The 12,934-nt window shown below is 48.0% G+C and overlaps 1 protein-coding gene across 1 annotated transcript; it reads left to right on the top strand.

Moving 5' to 3' along the window:
- Window positions 1-1,091: 1,091 nt before the first annotated feature.
- LOC119238274 (gasdermin-C-like) lies at window positions 1,092-12,411 on the top strand. Its single transcript, XM_037501966.2, has 9 exons — window positions 1,092-1,114; window positions 5,033-5,144; window positions 7,269-7,316; window positions 7,909-7,947; window positions 8,218-8,244; window positions 9,271-9,410; window positions 9,705-9,837; window positions 10,561-10,634; window positions 11,284-12,411. The coding sequence occupies exons 2-9, from the start codon at window positions 5,093-5,095 to the stop codon at window positions 11,521-11,523; spliced, it is 753 nt and encodes a 250-aa protein (XP_037357863.1). The 5' UTR covers window positions 1,092-1,114; window positions 5,033-5,092; the 3' UTR covers window positions 11,524-12,411.
- The last annotated feature ends 523 nt before the right edge of the window (window positions 12,412-12,934 follow it).

The following is a 12,934-nucleotide window of genomic DNA, read 5'->3' as shown; positions in this document are numbered from 1 at the left end:
GGAACTACAAATCCCATGATCACCAGAGGGAGGGTTGTGAGGACCTGAGGGCGGAGTTAAGCAACTAGGCTCTTGGTTTGAGTATTTAACTGGCCATGTGGCTGGGACATCCTCTTGGCCACATGCTGTGCTTGGTTTTTCACCAGCTATGTGGGTCATTGGGATTCCAGGTCCGTGGAATGGGTAGGAAGCATTTACAAATTTATCTCCCTCTTTTTCTCAGATGAGTTATTCATTTCCCATTTCCCCCTCCCTTGTAAATAAACCTCTGATCAACCTTTTTTGTGTGTCTGCAGTTGAGCATGAATACGTCCCCTTTATGGGTGCGGGTGAGGACCCACCGTCAGGCAACCTGTTTTAATCAGGGTTGCTCTGCAACAATAGCAGAAACTGGTGGAAGAATTGGGGCTGGAAGAGAATGTGTTTAGGTCTCAGTTGAGCTCAGAGCTAAAGAAAGAAGCGAGCAAGAGCAGAGGGTAGTGGCCCAGATGAAGGATTGTCTTGCTGCAGGGCACAGATGGGAGGCCTCAGGATTAGTGGGGAGGCAGTGGTGACAGCCTGGTTAACCTGGAGGAAGGTGAAATAAAATAAGCCTTGGAAGGAAGATGTCAGAAGATGGAGCACCTAGAGATGCTCTAATGGGCTTGAGTGTCCCTGAAAGGACCACGGGAGATCCCAGCCTGGATGCTCAGTGGCCTCCCTGTAGAGTAAGGTAAAAGCATCAGGCTTTTCTGCCCTCCGACCATCAGGGTAGATGATCGATCCTTGTCCTGAATGCATGCCTGATGGCGGGCACCTGGAATAGGGTGTGGGCATAGGTAGATGGGATTCACCTGGGCTAAGACTGGTCTTTTAAGGGCGGCGTCACAGGGCCGCCAGCAGAAGCAGAGAAGAGAGAATGAACGGGAAAGGAGAGAAGCGGAGACCACCAGAGAATGCCAGAGAGCCCAGAATGAGTGAAGATTTGCTGGGGGCTGGGAGGCACCCCTTGCCAGTCCTGTGGGACCATGGGTAGACTCAGGGCTGACTCTCACATCAGAATGGAAATGAAATGTGTCTCCAGGGCTTCAATCCTCTCATTCCCACCTCCCTCCAAAGCTCTGTCTTCAGTCAGGTGAGTGAGCCCACCTGCAAGGACATTACTCCATGACACCCTCCTGCGCTGGCAACGACAATCACCAGCACCCCTGCTTCCTCGTGCCTGCTGAGGCAGCCCTGCGTTCACCCAGATGGTGCTGACGTGGCTCCTGGTGTGTTGGTCACACCCCTGAGGACTGTTCTCAGCCCCAGGGCGTGGCTACTCCAGCCTCTGGAGAGAGGCCCCGTGCTGGGATCTATAACCTGACCCTAATCAGACAGTCTAACTCGGGAACATGCAGATGTCTCTGACAGTATGAAGAGACCACCCTGTGTCTTTTATCTGACCACAGAACTGCAGCCTCTCCTCTGTGCATGTCTGAGGTTGTTCTGTGTTTCCAGGTTGCTGGAAGCCCTAAGCCAATGTTGTCCTGCCCATTGTGGGCTCTCTTGTGACAATGTAAAGTCTGCAGTCTCCCAGGTCTTGAAGAGGAACCCAATCCAGAGTCATGTGAGGAGGCATCACTTTCTCTCTGATCCTCCTCCTCCTCCCTTATGTCTCCAGGAAACTGTTGGACCCACAGCCCAGCTACATGAACCAATACCGGCGATCAGGGAGGAAACTCTATGTGGTGACCATGATCGTGGAGCTGCTCAACAGCCCTGTGCTGCGAGACATCAGCCGTGGGAGTGCTTCTGGAGGTGTCTCCTCCCTTTGGAATTCTATCAAGGTATGGGGCTGGAGCTCCGCGAGCACAGCCAGCCCAGCCTTGCTCCCCAGGGCCTGAGCCCGCTCAGCCTCTGCCTCTGGGGGTTAGAAGGTGCAGGTGGCTATTTCCACCCACCATGTGCAGGGCCTAACTCCCGGCTGGAGACCGCGTCCTAACAGCCTCATGCTTGGTGCTTCTCCGGGTGGGACCATTCAGTGATGACCAGTAGGTAGTAGATCTGATAGTGGTATGTTATGTTTTACGTTTGGAGAGTGCTGGATCCTGGTGAATCTAAAGGTGGGGTTGCTCCACTGTACCCATGTTCACTTTCATGCTGGAAGAAATGAGGGCCACCGTCTCCAAACCGCAGCGGTTAAAGTTTGTATGTGGTGTGATATCCTGATTGAAAAGACTTAACGAATATGATTTCTATATTCAAGCACACTAACATACATAGTGATTTCTAATGACCTACTGTAATACTTTGACATAATATTATTAATGAAATAATTTTTGCTTTATAATGTTATTTTGCAGGCTGTCTGATTTTTGGGTAATTTATGCTCACTTACCAGATTTAGAAAGCAAAGAAATAAAACCCCAAGTTGTGAACTGCTTTCCCAAGTTCAGTGATTTTTCCCTGGAGGAGTATGAAGAAACTTCACCCACATCATTAAAAAAATTTCTTGATTTACCATTGGTTTACAAATTGTATCAATTCCAGGAGGATCTCTTATTTCAATGTGGGTAGATGCCCCACAGCGCCCACCACCAATGTTCTAGTGCCATCCCACTATCCAATTGACCTCCTCTACCTTTTCCTCCTATGTCCTCCACCCGCGATCCTCCTTATCCACCATATTTTTAAGAGTTATTTTTAATTGTGTATTGTTATGTTTGCTTTGGTTGTTTCTATCCTTTATATGAGAAAAACTATTTGGTAATTGTTTTTTCCTCTATGACTGACTTGCTTAGGACAATCACCTTGAGTTGCACCCATGTTGCAATAAAACACAAGTTTTCATCTTTTTGAACTGAGTGTGTCTACTACAACTTCCTAATCCACTCATCCATCAGTGGTCATTTAGGTGGTTTCTGTGTCTTCATCATTATTAGTAATGCTGCTGTGAACATAGGGGTGCACAAAAATTTTCATATTAGTGCTTTCATATGCTTTGGATCAATGGCTCGGAGTGGTATTTCTGGTCCTTCTGGGGTTTCTTTTCCTTTCTTTTTTTTCTTTAGTGAATTTCCATACCATTTTCAATAGAGGACGTATCAATTTACATTCCCATCAATGTTGTCTAAGTTTCCTTTTTTTCTGTCCCCTTGCCAACATTTGATTTTCCATTTTTTTTGATATAAGCTTCTCTCTCAGGTGTGAGATGATATCTCATTATGGTTTTGATTCATATTTGATTCACATTTCCCCCATAATAGATGAAATTAAATATTTTTTCATGTGCCTGATGACCATCTGTGTGTTTTCTTTAAAGAATTATCCCTTCAAATCATCTGCTCATTTTTTTATTGTGTTTTTTGTTGTTGAGTTGTCTGAGTTCTTTATATATTTTGGAAATGAACACTTTGTGGATGTATGATGTCAAATATCTTCTCCCAGTCAGTACATTGCCTTCTTGTTTTTACAGTCATTTCTTTTTTTTTTTTAGTTTTTTTTATATTCCCCATACAATTGTACCCCCCTTATTTTGACCCCAATCCCTCCTCTCCTCACGATCCCCATAGTGTGTCTCGGTTTCCAGTTGCTTGTTGATTTTGATTTTTTTCTTTCTTACAGTTATTCTTTTTCCTGGTCCCTTATTTAGGTTTTCTAGATTCCTGCTATGAGTGAGACTATCCAATGTTTTTCTTTGTCTTTCTGGCTCATTTCACTGAGCATGATCCCTTCCAGCTCCATCCATGTTGCTGCAAATTGCATGAGTTTATCTTTTTTGATTGCTGAGTAATATTCCACTATGGAAAGCTGTGTGGAGATTCCTCAACCTGCTAAAGATGAAGCTTCCATGTGATCCAGCAATTCCACTCCTAGGTATTTACCCAAAGGACACAGAATCATTAATTCAAAAGGACACCTGCACCCCTACGTTTATAGCAGCACTGTTTACAATAGCTGAGCTTTGGAAACAACCCAAATGCCCAAAAATGGGTGACTGGATCAAGAAGATGTTGTACATATACACAATGGAATATTACTCAGATATCTCATAAAATATTCCTTATTTTATCTTATATCTTTAAAATTGCAGAATCTAAATCTTTCAATGAAGAATGTATCCATGTACCCGAGTATTTTAAGATTGATAATGGGTATATGATAACCTGTCCCAAATCATTAGATCACCTCATTCAATGCTGTAATTCTTTGGAAACATTCCTATTAGAGTAAGGCAGAAAATAATCATGGGAGAATTGTCTATCAAGTTATCATAGCCCAGGTCTCTGAAGAAAATCTACAGTCCAGAAGTAAGTGGGATGGCATAGGCCAAGTGCTCAGAGGAATAAAAAATTGCCAACCAAGTACAATATGTCTAGAAAATGATCCTTTTAAAAGAAAAAGAAATAAGGAATTCTATTTTAAAGGTAAATATATAGAGAGAGATATAGAATTCTGTTATACTGAAATACAGTGGTGGTCCCTAAATCACCTTTATTTCTGGCATAGAACTAAAAAGTTTAGTGGTGAATAATATTCCATTGTCTGGATACACCAGTGTTTATCATCCACCTTTGGTTGTTCCAAGTTCTGGCACTTCTGAATAAAGCTGACTATAGACATCCATGTGGTGGTTTTTGTAAGACAAATTTTCAATGCCTTTTTAGTAAATAATAAAGAACATGATAGGTTTTAAATGTGAGAATAATGTTTACTTTTTAGGGAATCACTTTTTGGAGGACGGTGTCCTCCAAAGTGGATGCACCATTTTGCATTCTGACCAGCAATGAATGGGAGTTTTAACTTGACCGTGGTTCACATGGAGGTTTTTGCTCTGGTACATTGTGATCTTCTTCCCCTACTGTTTGGTCTCCCCAATTTTGGGGACACTGTGATCCTCTGCAATGGAGCCACTCTCCTGACAGATCTAAGAACAGTTGTTGGTGATTTTCCTTCCTCAGGATTTTCCTTGTTTTTAGGGTGGATGATGACTTCCAGCCTCTTTTCCAGATCTTCTTGACTTTAAAAACCATGTGTATATTTGACCATGTTCCTGGACTTCTGCCCCCAGGGTGAAGGAAAAGGCAAGTACCAAAAGCAGAGCAATCTGGTGCTGAGTCTACAGAAGGGCATGGTGATGGCCTACAAGAAGAAGCTGCTGGTTTTTAGGAATGATGGTTGGGGTAAGTAGAGGTTGAGGGATGCACATGTTCCGAGGGGTGGGTTGTGTTTCTGCTGGTAAGAAAAATGAGAGGAAAAGAACATCCACATGAAACATGACTTCGCGGCCTGTCAGCACCCTTTACCACTGTCTGGAGCACACACCTTGGGCTCCCTTCAAGGATGGCCTGATGAACTGTTGTTGCAGGGAGACCGAGACGGTGTGAAGAATGAAAAACGGGTGCTCAGCATGGGGTTGTGGTTAGCACTGGGCAAACGTGACCCTTGTGCAGACCATCTCTGTTCCCTCAAGGGCCTTTTTCTTAGCAGCTCACTGGGGAGCCCCAGGATCCTCCCTCTATGGGGTTACCCACAGCCCCCAAGTAAAAGCCTGCAAGACACCAGCACAATCACGGACATTGTAGACTACAGCCACAACCACCCAGGAAGGATTTTACCGGAATCTCTTCCTCCTTGACTAGCCTGAATCGACAGTCCTCAGCACACTCACTTGGGTTCTGACCCCACATGTGTGAACTGCTTTCATCAAAAAGCAAGTGTGCAATCTGGGTGACGTGAAGGCTGCAAACCCACCAGCTCACATTCCTTGGGCTCTGCATTCCCTCATGTAGGTCCTAACTTCAGGTCAGCCTGAGGGAACTGGGGGCAGATTCCTCAGAGATGAGGGGGTGTCCTCTCCCCACTGCCCCCCGCTCCCCTCTAGAGAATCCTGATTGCAGCATCTGGTCAGGGTCAGTCCTGCTGTCAATTACCCCCTGTCAGTGACATTGGATAGAAAGATCTTGAACTGTCTGGTCTTGCAGGGTCAGTGTCTTTTGCTTCTGGGGAAAGTCCAGCCCTCCCCAGAGCAAGGCCCTCCTGAGGGCTAGAGAGGAGGATGGTGTCCCCAGTTTAGGGGAGGTCAGAGACCCCTGCAGAGGCAGCGGGAGATGATTGTGCTTTATGGTCATGGTGTATGACAAAGTGCCACGTCGTCAGGGAGGGAGAAGGAAGAAGTACAATTATGCAGCATGTTTTGCAAGTGTGCGGAAGTGAGCTGAGAGAAGCTAAAGGCCCCCACAGCAGCACGGCGGCAGGGACAGCCCATGAGGGGGCGGGGCCAGCTGCTGTTGCACAGCTTCATGCTGATAAGCAAGGGAAGGAGACTTTACCATGCACAGGGGAGGCGGACACCGGCTCACTGATCTGATTTCATCCCTACAAGAAATCAGAGAGGAAAATAAAGTGCAGCCAGTTCAGTGATTTGCAAATATTTGCTGTGTGACTGTGGAGAACATCAGACTCTCTGGGGCCGTCTTCTCTCTAACTCGGAAATGAGACCTGCTCTGCAGAGTGGGGGGAGTTAGAGAGGAGTGTCTGGCATAGAGCGGTCTCCGCCCCCAGCCTCCTGCATCCTCCCCATGACCTAACCTGGCTGAGGGCTCTGCTTTCTCACAGCCCCTCACCCAATAGCCCTCGAGTTATCCCTCCTCCTGCCAACCAATTCCCTTCATGGCCAAGTCCGTAAAGAATCTCCACATACTGTGTCCTTCCCTCCCGGCCTCCCTGCCTCCACCCGCTGCAGTTCACCCCGGAGATCATGTCTTGGGAAGGGCCTGCTTGGACGCTCCTCTCCCTGGAAGGGGTGACGTGATCTCTGGGCTCCTTTCCTGGGCTGTCTTCATTCTGTCTCCTTCCATGGCTCTGTCTTTTGTGATCACTTTCTGGAGCCATGTCTCAGCCTCTGGACATTTCTCTGTGTGGGCCTTGAAACCACCTGAGAAGCTGGCAGGGTGGGGGAGGACATGAGGGAGGAACTCAGGAGAGAGAGGGACCAGGCAGAGGGGCCAGCCCTGCAAGGGGTTGGGGGGAGCAGACCCTCCCCCTACAGGCAGGTCTCTGGTGGAGCAAGGGGCACCCGTGGGTGCAGATCCCAGGGTCTTCTCAGAGTCAGACCCAGAAGGTCCAGAGTGAGGTCAGGGGCTCTGAGTTGTGAGAAGCACCTCAGTGCCTCTGATCAGGGGTGCCCAATCCCTTTGGGATGACTGCCATGCTGCCTGTAGGATGAGGACTGGGCTGCGGGTAGGGGTGGGGCAGCCTCCAGCAGGGTGACCTGGCTCTCCTGACCTGGATCCTTCTCCTTTCAGATATTGTTGATGACTTAGATGACAAGGGGGAAAGCTTTCCAGAAGAAGGTGAGTTCCCAACTAGGTATGTTTGACTTGACCTTGACCCTGTGCGCCCAGAGATACTTAGGGTGATCACCAGAGCCTCAGTGGCTCAGTCCCCTCCCCACAGTTAACCAGCCCCTCCTGTACAGCCTGCCAGCTCCCTTATTTTCACTAGCAGGACCCTGGAAAACACATAAAAAATGAGCTTTTTCTGCATAACAGTGAGATGTCACCTGTGTGTGTGCGAGTGTGTATGTGTTGAGTGAGCCCTTCTTTTTTACCTTTCCAGTGAATGTTAGTAATTGGTCTTTAGGTAAGTGATTTTTTAAAAAGATTTTATCTATTTATGCATACAAGAACTGGGGTACAGGGCAGAGGTGTGCATTTAGTTGTTTTTGTGCCAGGCGATTTGGATCTGAACCCACAGGACTCAGCACTGCACAACAGAACCCCCACATGCTTGCAGTGGCCTCCTTCCCAGGGCACTGGGATCTGGTCCCCTGGGTGATGGGCAGCAGCAGGTAGAGAGGAGGGGTGGGGAAGCAGGGGCAGAAGAGCAGAAAAACCTAGTATCTTTGAACTAATTCTTGGGCTGGGAATTTAATTTCTCTTCTAGAAATAAAATATCATCCTATTTGTCCCATCCCCACAATAGGTGAGTGTGTGGTGGGGTTGGGGGAGGAATCCTTCCTGCCACCATCAGCTGCGCCCGGCAGCTGTTCCTGCCTTTGGCACCACTGCCCTGGGCCTGGCCCAGCACCCTGTCCAGGGGGCTCTTGGGGCTGAGGGTGGGGAGGGTGGGCCTGATGGGGCAGGAAGAGGTGAAGCAAGGAGGGAGGCGCGGTCATTGGGAGTGCAAACCCTCCACAGTGTCTCAAGCAAATTTGAGAATGTATGAGACATGATGGTTTATTTCTCTTTCCAGGAGGCATAGAGGAACCCTTCGGACAAAGTGAGTGTTTATCAAGAGGGAACCTGGGCTTCTGGGTGGAAACTGACAGGCTGACACCCCTGGAGCTTCCTGCCACTTGGACAACTGAATTCTCCTCCATGTACACACTGTCACATCCCTCATCTGTTCATCCATCCTCCCTCATCCACACTCAGTCCTGCCACCCTGATGAGGCTGTGTCGGAAAACAGGCACCGATCTGGGCACCAGGGTCTTGTGGGTTCGGACCCTCAGGTGCTCTGGGAGAAGTTAATTCCTTATAGACTCAGAAGATACAGAGGCAAGTGTGATCTGTAGGGTGCGGTGTGTGCTGGTGCTGCTGCATGTGCTTCCCATACTTGACACCCCAGTGATTGTCACCACAGCCTCGTTTTTTCAGTTATTTTAATTTTTTAAAGATTTATTTATTTATGCATGCAGGAAATGGGTTTGAGGCCAGAGGTGTGTGTGTGGGGTGAGTGGATTCACTAGAAACAGAGTGGGGAGTAGAACAAACTGTTCTGCTGAAATACACTGCTGAGGGGAGCAGCAGGCGAGTCAGGAGAGGTCTGCTGTGCCATGTGGTAACTCCCTGGCCGGCCAGGGATGGAACTGCTGCTGCAGATTCTGTGGCGAGCTTCACAGTGCTGTGTTTTACCCCTTGCACCACTAGGAAGGCACCACAGCCTCATTTTAGATGTGGAAACCGAGTCCAGAGCAGGGAAGACTCTCATCTCTACAGCCCAAGGCTGGAATCCTCATCATTCCAGAAAGATCCCATACAGGAGTCCCTGCACATTTCTTACATATCCCAAGACACCTTTAAGATTCTCCATCTCTGCTCCCAGTGTCTGCCCCCCTCTTTTCAGCTGTATCCTCCTCTTTCTAGCCTAGTTTGACACCTCTACTCTGGAGCTCCAACAAATCACCCACAGAGATGCTTTTTTGTTAACATTTGAAAACAGATGAGTTTCGCTCATATCAATGGGTACAGGATTATCCCAGGAATGTTCTAACCTGAGAGTTATTTCCATGTCCTGGATGACAGATTTCGAGCGCATGACAGAAGAGGTTTCCATCAGAGTGAGGAAAGTGGCTTCGCTGTCAAGGAAGATTCAGGGCATCATATTTGTTAATATCCAAGCTATGCTGCGGGACCGACAGGCTCTGCAGGACCTCATGGACATGGTGAGGGGGCACCACAGCTGTCTGGGGCTGATCAAACCTGCAAATGGTGTGTGTTTAGGAGATATGGCTGCCCAGAAGGAGAAAGAGGGCAGGAGACTGGGAGTAATAGTAGGGGAATGAGAGGGCCAGGGTTATGCTGCCCACACAGTGCAGGTTCTTGGTATCACTTGGAGGGGGGTAGAGAAAGACATTAACCCAATTTTTGGTTAATAACTTCTAGATCATAACATAGGCAAAATTATCAAAATCATATGACAATATCATCTTCATCATCATCATCCTTGCCTTTTGCAGCTTGGCCAGGAGAAGCCCCTAGGTCATTTGAATGGCCCTGGTGCCACCATCCTGGATGAGCTGGCAAGGATCCCAGAAGATCCACATGTTGACGCAGGGGAACTCATCCTTTACCTGCTTGAAGCCATAATGGGTGAGAGTGATTTTAGGGGCTGTGGGAGAGCCTCAGGGTTGGTGTCCAGAACCCCATAAAGACTTTGTTAGCTGCCCCCTCTCCAAAGCACTTTGATGAATATGGTTTTCATCCTCACAGTGGTCGCCACTCAGAGGGGCCCATGAGGTAAACTAGTCATGTAACATGAAACTTGACCTAGACAGACCAGCCCAAGTTCATCCCCCTTCTCATTGGGGTGGGGGGTTCCAGCCTCCAGCCTCAGAATCCCACCATCGAGACTATGACCGTAGCACCTTGGAAAGCAGAAGGAAGACTCAGAGGACAGGAACTTACACTAATAAAAACTTAGTAGGTTTTATATTTCTGTCTAGAGTTCTTCTTCTGGGTTCTTTTTCTTTAAATATATTTTTAGAAGATTTTATTTATTTATGCAAACAAGGCTTGGGTGCATGTAGAAGTGTGGAGAGGGGGCTGGAAATATTCACCAGACAGAGTGGGGAGCAGAACAGGTGGATTGACTGAAATACACTGCTGAGGGGAGCAGAGGGCGAGACAGGAGAGGTCTGCTGCACCAAGTGAGTAACCTCCCTGAATGGGGATCGAACTTGTGCCATGGTGTTGATAACCCTGAGAATTAACTCTTAGGCTACCATGGGGGCCCCCCCTCATGGGGTTTCCTAGGTTACCCTGTTGTGGGGTATTTGACTCCTCACTCTTTTCCCAAACACCCTCTGTCCCCAGTGCTGAGTGACACCCAACATGCTCTGCTGGCCCAGTCCATGGAGAAGAGGATCCTGCTCCATCAGCGGGAGCTGGTGAGAAATCCCCAGGGCCAGCATCCAGAGGGGAGGGGGTGGGAGAAGGAGAGAAGAGTGACTTTAGGAAAGAGAGATGATGCAGTTTCTGCTGGAAGGGGAGAACCCATCCCAGTGTGGCCCCTGGGAAATCCTGCTCATGTCCTTCTGGAGAGCAGTCACAGTGGGTGTGTGGGTCTCAGTTTCCCGGTAACCACTGCAGAGGCCTCAGAGTTCTAAAACAGTCGAACAGGGATAGAGGTTTAGGAGCTCAGGGCTCTGAGGAATACCCCCGCCTGACTTACATAGTTCCCATTTAAATTGCTTTTTCTGCGTGTTTGTATGTGTGAGTCCATAGGGGTGTATAGAATTATACATACACATTCACACACTGCACACATGCACACACACACCTACAATTTCTGATACCTTTGTTGTGTTAGTATGTTAGTCTCACCAGTTAGCAACCCAGGAACCCATGATCAGTAATTTCCAGTAACGTGTGTGCAAGATCACAGTGAGCACAAGACGGGACCAGGATGGAGTCCTGTCCCCATAAGCAGCACTTTCTTTCCTCCATCACCCTGTGTCATTCCTCAATGTTGGGACAGAAGTTTTCCTCTTCTTTACTCAAAGACTGACCCGTGGACTCTTACGCCATTACTTCTAGGTACGGAGCATCCTGGAGCCCAACTTCAATTACCCTGGGTGCATTCCTTTCACCCTGGACCCGCAGCTCCTCGCCCCACTGCAGGATGAGGGTGTGGCCATCACCTATGGGCTGCTGCAGGAGTGTGGGCTGAGGATGGAGCTGAATAACCCCAGGTCCAACTGGGATCTGGGAGCCAAGGAGCCCCTGTCTTCCCTGTATATGTCCCTGTGTCTGCTGCAGCAGCTGAGTGAGGCCTGAGCTCTCCTGGGGTGCAATGAGTCCAGGGAGGTCAACCCCACCCATCTGTGCTGTGGTATCCTTGTGGGCTCAGGGTGTTTTGGCCCCGCCTCTCTGCCTTTCATGGTTGGACCAACAGGGACATGAGGGAACATTTTGGGGTGATGGAAAATCTGCCTTGCTCCCAATTCATTATTGGTCAAAACTCACCATAGTATCCGGAGGAATGGAGCATTTCATTGCATGTAAATTTTACTTTGAAACAGTGTAAACTGATGTTGAGTTTTAGTGACTATGAATTGTGAAGTGGTTCCAGTGAATTGTGTTGATAACTATAACTTACTTTGAAATGCATCAGAAAATCAGGTGTAGGGGTCTCCCTGGTAGGCTAGGGGTTAAGTCTCAGCGCCATCACCTCTGTGGCCTGAGTTCGATACCCGGCCAGGGAGGTAACCTACATGGCGTGGCAGACCTCTCCTGTCTCCCCTCAGGGGTGCATTTCAGTAGATCTGCCTGCTCTGCTCCCCACTCTGTCTCTGGTGAATCCTCTCACCCCTTCACACCCCTGGTCTTCATCCCATTTTCCTTTGCACAAATAAATATTTAAAAAAAATCACGTCTATTGATTCATGTAGAAGAGATTTATATGACCAGGAAATGTGGAACGTGTTGAAGATATGGGAAATGGCTGTAAGATAGACTAGAATTCTCTTTTATTCTTGAAATATTTTGTAATCCAGAAATTGTTTTGAATAAAAACTGACCCCTTAAGTTGTGTTAAAATGTAAATATACATATAAAGGAATGAGATGAGTGTATGTTATGAGTGTATGTGCACACGGGTATCGTGTATATATGTTCACGTCTATGAATATATGTAAACACACATAAAGATACAGATAGCCCAGAGTGAAGATCTACTGGGGGCTGCGAGGCCTGCCAGCCTCCCAGCCCCCCAGCACCCCTGCCTGCCATATGCCTGGTGAACCCCAATTAAAGACCTGCAAAAACCACTGAGGACTCTGACTTCTCCTTTACCCGTCAGCTGGACCCGAAGACCTGCACCGTGTCCAGTCCTGCCCTTACACAATGCCACTGCTCAGTGAGGCTTCCCTTGTCAAATTGCAAGTTCAGCCATCCCTCTATTGCTACTTGAAGTTGGGCTCCAGGATGCTTCTTACTAGAAGAAATGGCATAAGATGTTTGTAGGGTAAGGAAAAATGTCAGGCTTTTCTCCCCTCCCGCCATCAGGATAGATGATGGATCTTTGCGGTCCTGAATGCATGCCTGATGGCGGCACCTGGAGTAAGGTGTGGGCATAGGTAGATGGGATTCACCTGGGCTGAGGCGGGTTTTTAAGGGCGGCGTCACGGGGATGCCAGCAGCAGAAGCCTAGAGAGAAGCAGAGAACACCAGAGAGCCCAGATAGAGT

The sequence above is a fragment of the Talpa occidentalis genome, unplaced genomic scaffold, assembly GCF_014898055.3.
Source record: "Talpa occidentalis isolate TD23 unplaced genomic scaffold, MPIMG_talOcc4v2.1, whole genome shotgun sequence".
Lineage (NCBI taxonomy): Eukaryota > Metazoa > Chordata > Mammalia > Eulipotyphla > Talpidae > Talpa > Talpa occidentalis.
Note: the sequence above shows the minus strand (reverse complement) of the source record. Positions and strands in the feature narration are given on the sequence as shown.

Excerpts from the sequence above, each read along its gene's own strand:
- LOC119238274 (XM_037501966.2), top strand. The coding sequence starts at position 5,093 with ATGGTGATGGCCTACAAGAAGAAGCTGCTGGTTTTTAGGAATGATGGT. Across the intron at positions 7,317-7,908 it reads GGAAAGCTTTCCAGAAGAAG|AAATAAAATATCATCCTATT; the intron begins GTGAGTTCCCAA and ends TTTCTCTTCTAG. Across the intron at positions 7,948-8,217 it reads TTGTCCCATCCCCACAATAG|GAGGCATAGAGGAACCCTTC; the intron begins GTGAGTGTGTGG and ends TTCTCTTTCCAG.